Consider the following 12,565-nt stretch of genomic DNA (forward strand, 5'->3'; position numbering starts at 1 on the left):
CAGCTGGCTAGGTACCGAGACATCAGCTACTACCAGTGATTTTTATGCTTGTTATGAATAAAAAGGCCATAATACATTGAAAAGACATTAAACTAAGATAATACAATGGTTACTGTAAATTTTTACACAGAAAATTCTCACATTTCTGGGTTTCTTCAGTCGATTGTGCAGCCACCTCACTGTTTTTTCTTTTTTTCTCATAACACTCTGTTTGAAGTTTGAAAAACCTCTGTTTGGAGGGCCATGTAGCCCTAACACTTCACCCTACCCCTCTATTTCAACAAGAATCAGGACACCCTACCTCTAGACGTGAACACGCAAAAGGGCAAGGGACGAACTGGGATTGGGCCTTAGAGTGATATTTTTGCTCTTGAAAATGGTCCCATTGTAAATCTAAACATGACTCATTGACTGATTCCTCTAAGATGTTTGACCTTCTCTTAAACTTCTGAAGTCCTAACCAATGGGAGAGCTCGCTTAACTATATCTATTTAGACACCACAGAAAAAAACTAATATTGACTGGCCACTTTTCTACTGGACTTTAGAATTGAACCCTTTTGTTTCCATCCAAAACCCTTAACAAAGAAATAAGTATACTACTGTAATGCAGAGATTAAATACAAACATAATTCTATTTTAATAAAAATATATTTTTTAGTTCCCAGAAATTGTTAGACCTCCTCTGAAGGCCTAGAAGGCCCTGATGGTTCCCAACTTACATTATGTATGCAATACATATATATCACAACTAAATGTCTGTATTATAAAAGCAGTATAGTTTGTTGCTAATTTCAAGACGATATGCTTTTGAGAGTTTACATTTATTGAGAATTGACGATGGCATTTTCAGTTAGTGTATTGTCCCAGTTTGGCCAAAGCTTTTCTGGTGAGCTAACTGCTATCGGCTCGGCTTTTGAAGTATGTCACCATACACTGTACATGTTTTCACAGCATGCAAAGAAAGTAGAGACACATGAAGAAGCTGACTTCAGCTTTGTTACTCCCGGTTAAATGAAATACCCCTGCAATCCGATATCGCAGACTGATTCAGACTCCTGCCAGAAAATAAAAGCTTAAAAAAGAAAAAAAAAAGTCTGCTGCCATGGGGTTGTTTACCTGCCTTGATTACAATCACTGTGCGGTCTGAAGGGGCTACATAGTCCTGATCAGTCAGAGAAGAGTTTTTATAGCTTTTAGCTCCATTTGAATATTTTTCCTAATCTGAATTTGGTTAATAGTTATCCAGTCACAATCTGTAGGATTATTGAGATTTTCGATATTTACAGTCGAGTTGCCTATTTGAAAAGCTGGCTGCAAAAACCAGAAGCAATAGATGAAGGTAAAAAGCATAGTTTTCTGTTTCAGGTGCTATGATAAAGCATTTAAATACTGTAATTTAATAGGATGTTAGGTCTGTTATTGTTTCTTGATAAAAAAATGGAATGAATGTATATTTCGTTTGTATAATTAACATCAGATCTGCTCATACTGTCAGGTTCAGGCTCCTATTTCACACCAATGCTGACCTCTATCTCAAACACAAGCACACATACAGAGTATTACATATATTACCGTGTGGACTGAGGCTGCCAGCTTCTGCACAAACGGACTGAGATTTTCAGCAGCTTTTAGTCCATCCTGGAAAAAACTGAGAAAAAAAAGTCACACTTATCACCATATTCATCACACACACATACAAATACTGATACACACAGACAGATGCAAAAATCGAGTGGTGAACTATGTGTATCAGAGCCGCGCCTTCAGTTTAGGCCATAAATGAAAAACCTCACATTTACAATAAGGCTAATTTCTGCTAGCGCCCCCTACAGGGTTTCTAATAGTATGTTAGCACTAAGGTAAAGCTGATGCATTTGAACATTTGTTGACTGTTCTAGATTGAATTTATAAAGAACATTCAGTATGTTTTATTTGAAGCCTGCATATTTCTGAGCTTGTCTGTATCAGTTTCCCAGTTGATTCTTTCAGTAAAGAGTCCTGCCATAGAGCTGCCGCCGCTGTTTTCCATTCCTAACAACTAACCGGAACCTGCTTAGACTACAGCTCGTATTCACAGTCAGTGACGTAACTAGAACATCAAGAAAACCACCCATTGTAACCACAGTGTGATGGGTTGATTCCTCTTTCAGTTTCTAATTATGTTCGAAGTTAATCTAACATAAAAGGCCTTCAGTGCAGCTCCTGAAGTCCTAACCAATAGGAGAGCTTGCTCGGCTGTATCTACCTAGATACCACAGAAAGAACAAGCTTGATTGGATAATTTTCTTTTGGATTGTTAAAGATTTTAACTCTTTTGCTCAATGCATACAGAGTTTAAATACAACAAGCATGCTGATTTTATTACATAAAATGTATTAAAAATTATAGACACTCCTTTTTTAGTTCTCAGGAACTTAAGGCCTTCTCTGAAAAGGCCCAGAAGGTTCCTCCCTGCAAATACAAACACACACACTCCCGTATGTAGGGCACGAAGACACAATTTCGTATTGAATCCTAAAAACAGCTGCTATTGTTGAGCTGAAACTGAGGCGTCTGCCGTGGCTGAATGTTTGGGTGATAGAGAAACAATAGAAATGTGTTCAGTGTTCAGATAAACGAGTGAAACAGGAATTCTTCATAATCTCACACAGACAGAGTCGGGGAGGAGCTGAAAAAGCGTTCGGTTCCTGCTGGAGACTAAAGCAGTCTGAATGCGCATTGTTCAAAGAAAAGCTCTATTTTCTGACACTGTTTTGTCTCTGAGAGTTTTACAACTAACATTTTGCTGCTCATTGAATTTAAAATAATGAAAAGCATGTTTCTCACGTTTCCTTTGACAAATAAAGTAGTTCAGGTTAACAGCTAACAACCTCAGCATAAAACACATCTAGTGTGACTTGTCCTGTAGCAGAGCACTGCAATGTCATACAACTAACATGAGCATTTCACCGTGGGAAGTTCTGGTGATGAAGGAGAAAAGCATGAGTTCTCCTTTTGCACTGACAGATGATGATGAAACCGTGCTCTTTTCTTATGGAGATATTATTCACTGGGCTGAGACGAGTCAGACACTGAAGAGAAAAGCTGCATATGTGACAACATTTTGATCAAAGTGAGAAAATCTGAGTGTTATTTCTCAGGAGCCAAATTTTAGAAACAGGAGAAAATGGCTTAAGTCTTACTCTGATTTCAAACTGGACTTAACTGTGTCTAGGAGAAGAACCTGAGATCAAGAGGAGGTCTCATTTAGAGTATTTCTTTCCTCTGGGTCAGTCTTTCCTCATTACAACATCCAGAATACAGTGAACACATTTAGGAAGCAACTACCAAACATTTTTATTTTCACATATTCTAACAAATATTCTCTCAAATGTTCTCTCGCATATTCAAATGTTCTACAAGGAGAGAAAAAGATATATTAATACATATTTAATAACTCGATGAAACAGAAATCAGATTTTTATTATCTTTAATTTTCTTTTTCTACAATATTTAAAAATAGAAAGTGCTATTTCTCTATTTAAATTAAGTTAAAGCTTAAAAAGTCCTCTTTTTCAATTAATTCTCTTTTTGTTTTTTTTTTTTAATTATTTTTACCTGATTTTTCTCCCCAATTTAGTCGTCTCCAATTCCACCCGCTAGTTAGGAGTCCCCCAATCACACGATGCTATCAACGCTAGGAGAGTGAAGGCTAACACAGGCTTCCTCCGAGACCTGTGAAGCCAACCACTGCTTCTTTTCGAACTGCCGCTCACGCAACGTCACTGGACAGCCGAACGCGCTCGGAGGAAAGCGCCAACCGCCAGATCTGTTACGTCAGCTAACAGGCGCCTGCGCTGACTAGCATCACGCGGGGTGATGGGGGGAGAAGGAGGGGCCATCCTACCCACCCAGAGAGAGCAAGGCCAATTGTGCTCTCTCGGACTCCCGGCTAATGAGTGTTTTTTAGTTCATTTTTAAATTTTTGCTAGCATGTGATACTAGCCTGTGGGAGCTTTACGTGTGTGTGTGTGTGTGTGTGTGTGTGAATACAGGTGTAAACTGAACAGACAGCGTGTGTGGTTAGACATACTTCAGCTGGGCCTGGAAGTATTTGATGAGGCTCTGGAGCAGATCCGGACCCTGACGCATCTTCATCTCCTGAACTTTGAGCAAATACTGCAAAAATAATAAAATAATAAATAATAATTCATGATTAATAATAAAAACTCCTTACAAAGTTCATGGCTAGCTTAACAGAAGCCAATTCAGCAGAGGACTGAGAGGACGTGTGGTGTATGTGCGTGCATTAGCGTGGTGTTAGCATTGAGGAGTGTGTTAGCATGGTGTATTTTGTTAGCAGTGTGTGTCGTCAGTGTTCAGGTCAGTGTAGTACATTACTAATGTGGTGCACATTAGCGTTGTGTATGTTAGCAGTGTGTTAGTGAGGTGTGTCTTAGCATGGTTTGTGTTAGTGTGCACAACTGTAAAGACCAGCTAGAATTCCATACTGGTCTAAGCTGGTTTATGCTGGTCTAGTGCTGGTTTAGCAGGTGCTGGTGAACAGCCGTGCTGGTCTATGCTGTTTTTTCTGGATAGTGTAAGTTTGCGTAGTATAGACTAGTGGTGTGTATGTTAGGGTGCTGTATGTTAGTTGTGTTGGCTATGTTAGCATGGTGTATGTTAGATGTGTTAATTATTTCAGCAAGGTGTCTGTTAGTTGTGTTAGTTAGCGTGGTGTATGTTAGCTGTGTTGGCTATGTTAGCAGGGTGTCTGTTAGTTGCGTTAGTTAGCGTGGTGTATGTTAGCTGTGTTGGCTATGTTAGCAGGGTGTCTGTTAGTTGCGTTAGTTAGCGTGGTGTATGTTAGCTGTGTTGGCTAGGTTAGCAGGGTGTATGTTAGCTGTATTTGTTTGCATGGTGTATTTTAAATGTGTTAGCTATGTTAGCAAGGTGTGCGTTAGCCGTGTTAAGAGTGGTGTGTGTCAGCGGTGTTAGCTATGTTAGCAGGGTGTATGTTGACTGTGTTAGCTATGTTAGCAGGGTGTATGTTGACTGTGTTAGCTATGTTAGCAGGGTGTTTGTTGGCTGCGTTAGTTAGCATGGAGGAGGGTAGCTGTGTTGGCTATGGTAGCAGGGTGTATGTTAGCTATGTTATTTAGCGTGGTGTATGTTAGTTGTGTTGGCTATGGTAGCAGGGTGTATGTTAGCTATGTTAGTTAGCGTGGTGTATGTTAGCTGTGTTGGCTATGGTAGCAGGGTGTATGTTAGCTGTATTTGTTTGAGTGGTGTATGTTAGTTGTGTTAGTGTGATGTTTGTTAGTATGGTGTATGTTAACTTTAATAGCTATGTCACCAGCTAAACCAGCACATTGTGTTGTGTTTTGGATGCTGGTATGCTGGTAAACAAGCACGACCATACTGGGTGAGCAGCTAAACCAGCACTAGACCAGCTTAGAATTCATACAGGTCTTTGCTTTTTTTTTTTAGTAGATAGCATAATGTATGTTAGCCAAGTTAGTGGTGTATGTTAGCTCTGTGCTCAGATTGTGACTCATAATTTACTGTAGTAAAACAGACAGAAGGACATCCAGACGAGGTGCTACAGTAGAACAAAATTCCCCCACAAACTCTCTAATCTTTATTTCCAGTCTTCACCACAGCTGGGTTCAGCAGTGCAGCTAAAGCAGAAAATTTTTCCCTGTTCTGCACACGCACCTCACACATCTGCAGCTGAAAGGTCCTCCTCTCTCTCTCCATGTCCTCCACCACATCCACAGTGTCCAGCCGGATCAACCCGGCCTGTTTCTGCCTCTCCCTCTCCAACTTCATCCTAAGAAAGAGACAGCAGAAGAAAACATCAAGGTCCAGGTTTCATTAACATGCTGACAGTGTAATATCAAAAGCAAGCTAGATTAGCATCAATGGTATAGATATATATATATATATATAAAGTGTGTAACATTTCAATTTGAGATTGTCTTTGGTGAACGCTAACATCTGCACAGTCGGCCAACAGAACAACTGCTCGGCCCTCACTGACCTCTGAAAGGCCCAGATATTTTAGGGATGTGGTGGTAAAAAAGGTGGCTAAACACTAAACTGCAGTGGTCATTCAATCGCATAACTGTGGAACAACGGACAACATGAACAACGGATGCATAAACAAACTTGTCACTCATTTAATCACTACAGTGTAATTATTGTAAAAAGTAAGTGGTATAAAGCCATAATATCTTTGTAATGTTTTGTTTTTTAACTGATGATTAATTTTCATATTAGTGTTAATGTTTACTTAGTAGCTAACACTGGTTGTACTGTTGAATCAATACTGTGCGCACACAGACAAATGTCTACAGTTACATAGCATTATGTGGAGTTAAGCAAAGCTACATGTTGTATAATAAAATAAGAAAAAAAAACACTCATTCTGTTAGCATGCATGCTAAACTAAATATAAAAATAGCTACATTGCTAACAAATAAGCATTTCTCATGCTGCCCTCCAAACATGTTATAGCACCAAACTAGAAGCTATAACTTTTTTGTTTACAGGTTCCATGATGCCTCAGTAAATGCATTTACTTTCTTTTATTTACATTTATTTGTAGCCAAAAACCTCAATTCATATTTTGTTTGTTGCAGCATAATTAGAATGTGAAATCCAGCAACTGTGGGAAATAACTGCTTCAATGAAACTATAATCATCTCAAATAACTAATAATTGTGACAGGCCTAGTGAGGAAATTCCAATTTATATTATTTTAGTAAAAAAAAATCACATCTGAAAACAATTTTGTAATTACTGTTAACAACGTTGTGACCGATGGTAGCCGATATTGGGGGTATTAGAGTCAAAGTAAAGGAAAATTGCTCCTCTGTTCTCAGCACATTATTAGCCACAGTTCAAATGTTATTCACTGCTGAACCCCAAGCTGCACTGAAATGGAGGAAGTTTTGTTTTAATCATTCGTTTTTCACTGCTCTTCTACATCCGTCCAGTGCTTCTCAAAATTAAGCGTTAATTCATTCTACCTCTTCTATCTGTACTCCCATCTTTGTGTGGCTAACTTGTAGAGAAACTCACATTTTAACATCGTAATCCTTCCAGCTTCTCTCCATCTGCTTCCTTAGGTCCTGAGAGAGAAACAGAGACAGATTTACAGACGAGCAGTCATCCCTCAGTAACTAACAGTAGTCCTTTTTGGAGACATCTGCATTAAATCAATGTCTTCTAGCTAAAAACAGCAGCAGCAATCTTTAAGCCTGAACTCAGACCACATTTAGACCATATTCAGAGATAACAGTTTACATGCACGTAATAATCCGATCATTAATGGATTCCTGCAGTTATCTGATTATAAAGTGATTATTAGGTTAGAAATCTGATTAAGAGGCTGGATTTGAGTCAGTAATGGGGTTTTCAGTGCATGTAAACTCCTTACTCTGATTTCTTTTGTTTCTCTCATTCTGCTCATGTGTGAAAACAGAGCGCTGTCCCAGAAACAGTGAGCAGCGCTTAACACAGTGTTTAACACGGCAACCGTGAGACGCAGCACAGCACTTTTGGAGCGACGCTGAAATCGGCTACATGCTCGATGAAACGAAGGACCTAAATATTCTTCATCTTCTAGATGATGTATGTTCATATTTTCTGACTCAGTGATTTAAAGAAAAGCCGCTGCATGACGTTTAAGTTATACGTTACGTTCACATCACGTCTTATTCTGTGAGTTACTGGCTGGTTGTAAAGCAGAAATCCAAATACTGCCTGCCTCATGTAAACACAACAACATGCTGTTTTTTTTTAGTAGCGAATTATGTAGACTTCCACTGTATGTTAGCTACATTAGCCTCTTAGCTCTACTACTAAAACTACATGTCTCAGCTGATGTAAAACACTGTTCTATTGCTATTCTTGCTTTTCACATGACAAACACAAAAGCAATGCAATCCTAAAAGATCCCGCACCTCGCCCTCCCTATGCGCAACACCTCAACTATCTGTCCTCATGCTATAACACACCCATGCTTACTGTAATAACTGTATCTCTGCAATACTGCTGTGTTTATCAGAACATTAGCATTACTGCACTGAGGCAATGGAAACTCACCAGTCTGGTGTCTCTGAGTTCACTCTTCAGGATGCTCTCCAGAGGGAAGGACAGAATACTGTTCAGATTCTGCACCTGCAGACAGACAGACAAATTTTCATGATACACAACATGTCATGATATTTACTTTCTCAGACATTTAATCAATTGGATAGAGAAAATAGGGCCAGCAGTGCTACATTTAAAAAAATACTATCAAAAACTGTCAACACAGTGATTTTTATTCAATATTTGGCACTAAATCCAGTTAAACTAGACTAATTTTGCTCTCTTTATAATGAAACATGAGGTGGTCATTGTCTACAAGTACTGACAATATACACAATATGTTCAGAAAAGCATATTGTAGTTTATTGTGACACAATTTATAACAATAACAATGTATCGCTGCTGTCTGGGCAAAACTTTGTATCTACATTTTTGACATTTTTCTGTTTTTGACATCATTTGAAAACGCCTGTTGCCCTTTACATTGCGTGTAAATTTCATTCATTACTTGGAAAAAAGTCTGGCTCCATTGACTTACATTAAAAGTAAAGTATGTTTTTACCTTCTCCTGTAAAGTTCTCATTTTTGAGATACAAGGTTTTGTTCCGACAACAGCGATATATTGTCATATTGCCCATATTGCAATTTTCGAATATAGAAAAAAATTCCCCTGATGTCGACTTATAACATTTGTGTGTTCTTATGTACCAAAAAACGCTCAGAATTCATTTCTACATGACCATTTTTGAGCCTCTCTTTAACCTTCAGAATTAAACAGACTGTTTTTGCTGCTGTGCTTTTAAGACAGAATATTTAAATGAGCTCTGTTCTGACTGGTTGCCCTGTACTGTGCCTTACTAAACAACAAAAAAGAAAGCAGTCCAGGTTGAAACCCTCTTTATAACTTTAGGGTGAGTGGGCAGGGCTGCACTGCTGTAGGCTGAATAGCTGGATACATGTAAATGAGTAGGGTTTTGTGACATCACAACACTACTTAATTCTAAATGGGCTGTTTTTGCATTATGGACTGAGGAGTAGATGGTATATTTTGAAAATGTAACAATGTTTATATACTAAAATAACATGTTTTATGGACAAAAGTGAGGGAAATTAGATTTTCCATGATATGTTCCCTTTAACCGGGGAACACTGACCTAATAATGTTGTATCTTAATTCATGGAAAATAATGTAATTTAAACCGCACTCCCATTATTGGTCAAGAAATCCACAAATTAGGCATTTCCCCCCAAAGTGCTCAGCCCACTGAAGTTAGCACCATGCTAATCGGTGGGCTATAAGCTTACATTACTTGTTAGCTACATTAGCCTCATAGCTCCAGTGCTAAAAAAGCAAACTTCAGATACCCAACATGTCTTGGCTGATGGACTGTGTTTGGGGTAAGAGGGGAGAAATTTAGTACATTTTTCCAAACTGTCACTTTAATGTAAACTCTGCCTCAAGCTGTCTGACAAAAAATTATGACGTTAGTCCATTTTCTGGCCAGAGCAACGACGTCCTGTCCATTTTCTCCTGGTTTCCAGTCAACTTTCCTGTAGAGATGAATGGGGCACTGCAGCGTGGGGCGCTTGCTGAAGCCAAGCCGCTTACGGCACAGCAGGACCTTGTGTAAATCTTCCTCTGGAAAGAATGTGTGAGAAAATCCACTCCAGGAAAAATACACCTCAGTGCATTCAGAGCTAAAAGAGGAACATTACTGAACGAACCTGCGGATTTACCATGACCAGAGAGCAGAATATAAACTCAAACGAAGGAGATAAATGGTCAGGAGATCTTTCAAACTAGAAAGGAAGGGGGGGTTTGGTTGTGGGGATGTTAAAAAGAAAATCTAAATGAAATCTTATCTTAATTATTATCTTAAAAGACATAAATCGTGGAAAAACCTCATTCGTCACTTTTCTTTTCTAACAGTTTGATGTAGTAAAAACACAGACCGTCCATACAGCCCATGTATGGAGACTGAACTGCAAAGAACAGCCTGTTTGAATTCATCATGGATGTGATGTCATTACATATGGCCACCCACTCAGCATACAGCAGTTTAGCCCCACCCATTTAGCCTACAGCAATTTAGCCCCACCCATTCAGCCTACAGTGGTTTATCCCCACCATTCAGCCTATAGCAGTTTAGCCCGACCCAATCATCTCACAGCAGTTTTCCCCGACCATTCGGCCTCCAGCAGATTAACCCCGTCCATTTAGACTACAGCATCTTAGCCCCACCCATTTAGCCTACAGCAGTTTAGCCCCACCCATTCAGCCTATAGCAGTTTAGCCCCGCCCTTGATAGCAGTTTAATCCCACCCTTTCAGTATACAGTAGATTAACCCCACCCATTCTCCCTAGAGTTGTTAAGTCCTGCCCATTCTTAGTGAAGTAATATAGATCGTTGTTCCTGAAGACAGAGCTCATTTACATACATCAGTCTTAAAGGCCAAGCAACAAAAACAGCCATATAGGCCCTTTAAAAGAATCGACACTGTGGAGAAATTGCCCCTTTTTAGAGAGAGAACACACACACACACACACACACACACACACACACACACACAGACACAGACACATACTAAAGAGCAGCATTCTGATGACTCTGTGCCAACAGCAGCCCTGACCCCAAGTTACCCTCTGTCCCTCATGTGACGATGAGGGTTACATTACTACACCATACTATACATGACTATGTTTATAGAAACCATCCCAGTATCTGGCCAAAAACAACATCCCCGTTGGCCTCTTATACAAAGGACACAGCTCATTAAAGGGACAATCTGTTTGATATGCTATTTGTATTGTAATATCCTGTAGTGCAGGGGCTCTCTAACTACAATACCCATCATGCATTCCACAATCATTTTCCAACCTTTCCTTATCTCAGAATTGATTAGGCTTCTTCTGTTACTGTGCCTTTAAGACTGTTATATGTAAATGAGCTGCCCTGTGATGTGCCTCATTCATAAAAAAACTGTTGTAGGTGGAATGAGCGGTCATATTGGAATGTGTCTGTAGTTGTGACATCACAACCATGATGAACGCACAACAGGCTGTTTTTCCCGCTGAGATTCCGCAGCTGGACTGGAACAGAGCTTTAACTGCATTTTCGCACTATACAAACTATTTTATTTCACAAAAGCGAGGAAAATCCCATTTTCCACAATATGGGCCCTTTAAGGGTGATTTATTCAGTTCATATCCTCAGCTGACCCCACATTGTTGGAAGTCCTGAGGTACCAGTCACAGATCCCAAACCTCAAATTGTTCAGCAGAAACCTACAGCTCTGCTGAAGTGGAAAAGCGACAAAGAGAGAGAGAGAGAGAGAGAGAGAGAGAGAGAGAGAGAGAGAGAGAGAGAGCAGAGTCAGCGAAGGACGAATACTAAATCATATTGAGTTGTTTGTTTTTCTAGCCTGGTTTCTCCTGTGCGGCCGCTAGCTGAGCTCCAGATCCCTGGTGACCTTTTTTGATTGACAGGTTGGGGGGCCAGGTGCTGTCCAATCATGCGCTCGTGTCTGGAATAAATTAAGACTGCCGTGGAGACCGCCGGTGGGAGGGATCCGGACCGCACTGGTTTGAAAGCCTGCAGCTGCCGCACACAGCTCCGCTCCCCTCCCTGTCCCCGGCGCGCTCTCACCGTCCAGCAGGAGCCAGAGCGCCGCTCAGCCATAAATAAACCGCCACACATGCTCATAGATCTGTCAGGACGTGAGGTCATACAAACGCTCCATATGTACTATATATTGTGCTAAACACCCTTCAGTTATTTTATCTCCAGTCAAAAATGGCCAAATTATTCACATATTTAACATAAAATTACTCAGAAGCCTCAACAACTAAATCTATTTTCAGCTGTTTTGAGTGCTGAATGTGTCACTCTTTACCTTTATTCCAGCTTCCATTCTTTTCAGGAGACTCACTTTCAGTTTCTCAAAGAAATCTGCAGACACACCTCCAAAGTTCAGTCTTAGAAGCTGGTTGATGATTTTCTGCTTCTCATGTGTATTAAAGTGTGTACTTATCAGCATTCATTAGCCTGTAGACAAGGGAAGCTTTCTACAAGATTTTAAAGTGTGTCTGTGTGAATTTGTGGCCATTCGGTCAAAGGAGCATTTGTGAGGTCAGACACTGATGTTCTGGCTCACAATCGACGTTCCAATTCATCCAAAAGGTGTTCAGGTCAGGGCTCTGTGCAGGTCACTGGAGTTCCCCCACACCAGACTGGTCAAACCATGTCTTTATGGAGCTCGCTCTGTGCACAGGGGCTCAGTCATGCTGAAACAAGAAAGGCTCTTCTCCAAACTAATGTCCCATATGCATTATATGTAAGTACCTATATGTAGTAATAACAACCTGCATGTATTGTATGTATGAATGTAAGTACCTATATGTAACAGAAACATGTTCGGTATGTATTATATGTATAAGTATCTATATGTAATAATAGCATGGCCCGTATGTGTTATATGTATGT

At 39.9% G+C, this 12,565-nt stretch overlaps 1 protein-coding gene across 1 annotated transcript in view; it reads right to left on the reverse strand.

The window, feature by feature from the left end:
* The window catches only part of asap3 (ArfGAP with SH3 domain, ankyrin repeat and PH domain 3), a 56,895-nt gene that overhangs the window by 29,093 nt on the left and 15,237 nt on the right, over window positions 1-12,565 (reverse strand). The window contains exons 4-8 of the mRNA XM_036593334.1: window positions 8,094-8,168; window positions 7,068-7,117; window positions 5,700-5,814; window positions 4,075-4,160; window positions 1,575-1,650 (exon numbers count right to left, since the gene is read on the reverse strand). Coding sequence (XP_036449227.1) covers window positions 1,575-1,650; window positions 4,075-4,160; window positions 5,700-5,814; window positions 7,068-7,117; window positions 8,094-8,168 — 402 coding nt within the window. The remainder of the gene's footprint in view (window positions 1-1,574; window positions 1,651-4,074; window positions 4,161-5,699; window positions 5,815-7,067; window positions 7,118-8,093; window positions 8,169-12,565) is intronic.

This window comes from Colossoma macropomum, unplaced genomic scaffold (assembly GCF_904425465.1).
Source record: "Colossoma macropomum unplaced genomic scaffold, Colossoma_macropomum, whole genome shotgun sequence".
NCBI classification, from domain to species: domain Eukaryota; kingdom Metazoa; phylum Chordata; class Actinopteri; order Characiformes; family Serrasalmidae; genus Colossoma; species Colossoma macropomum.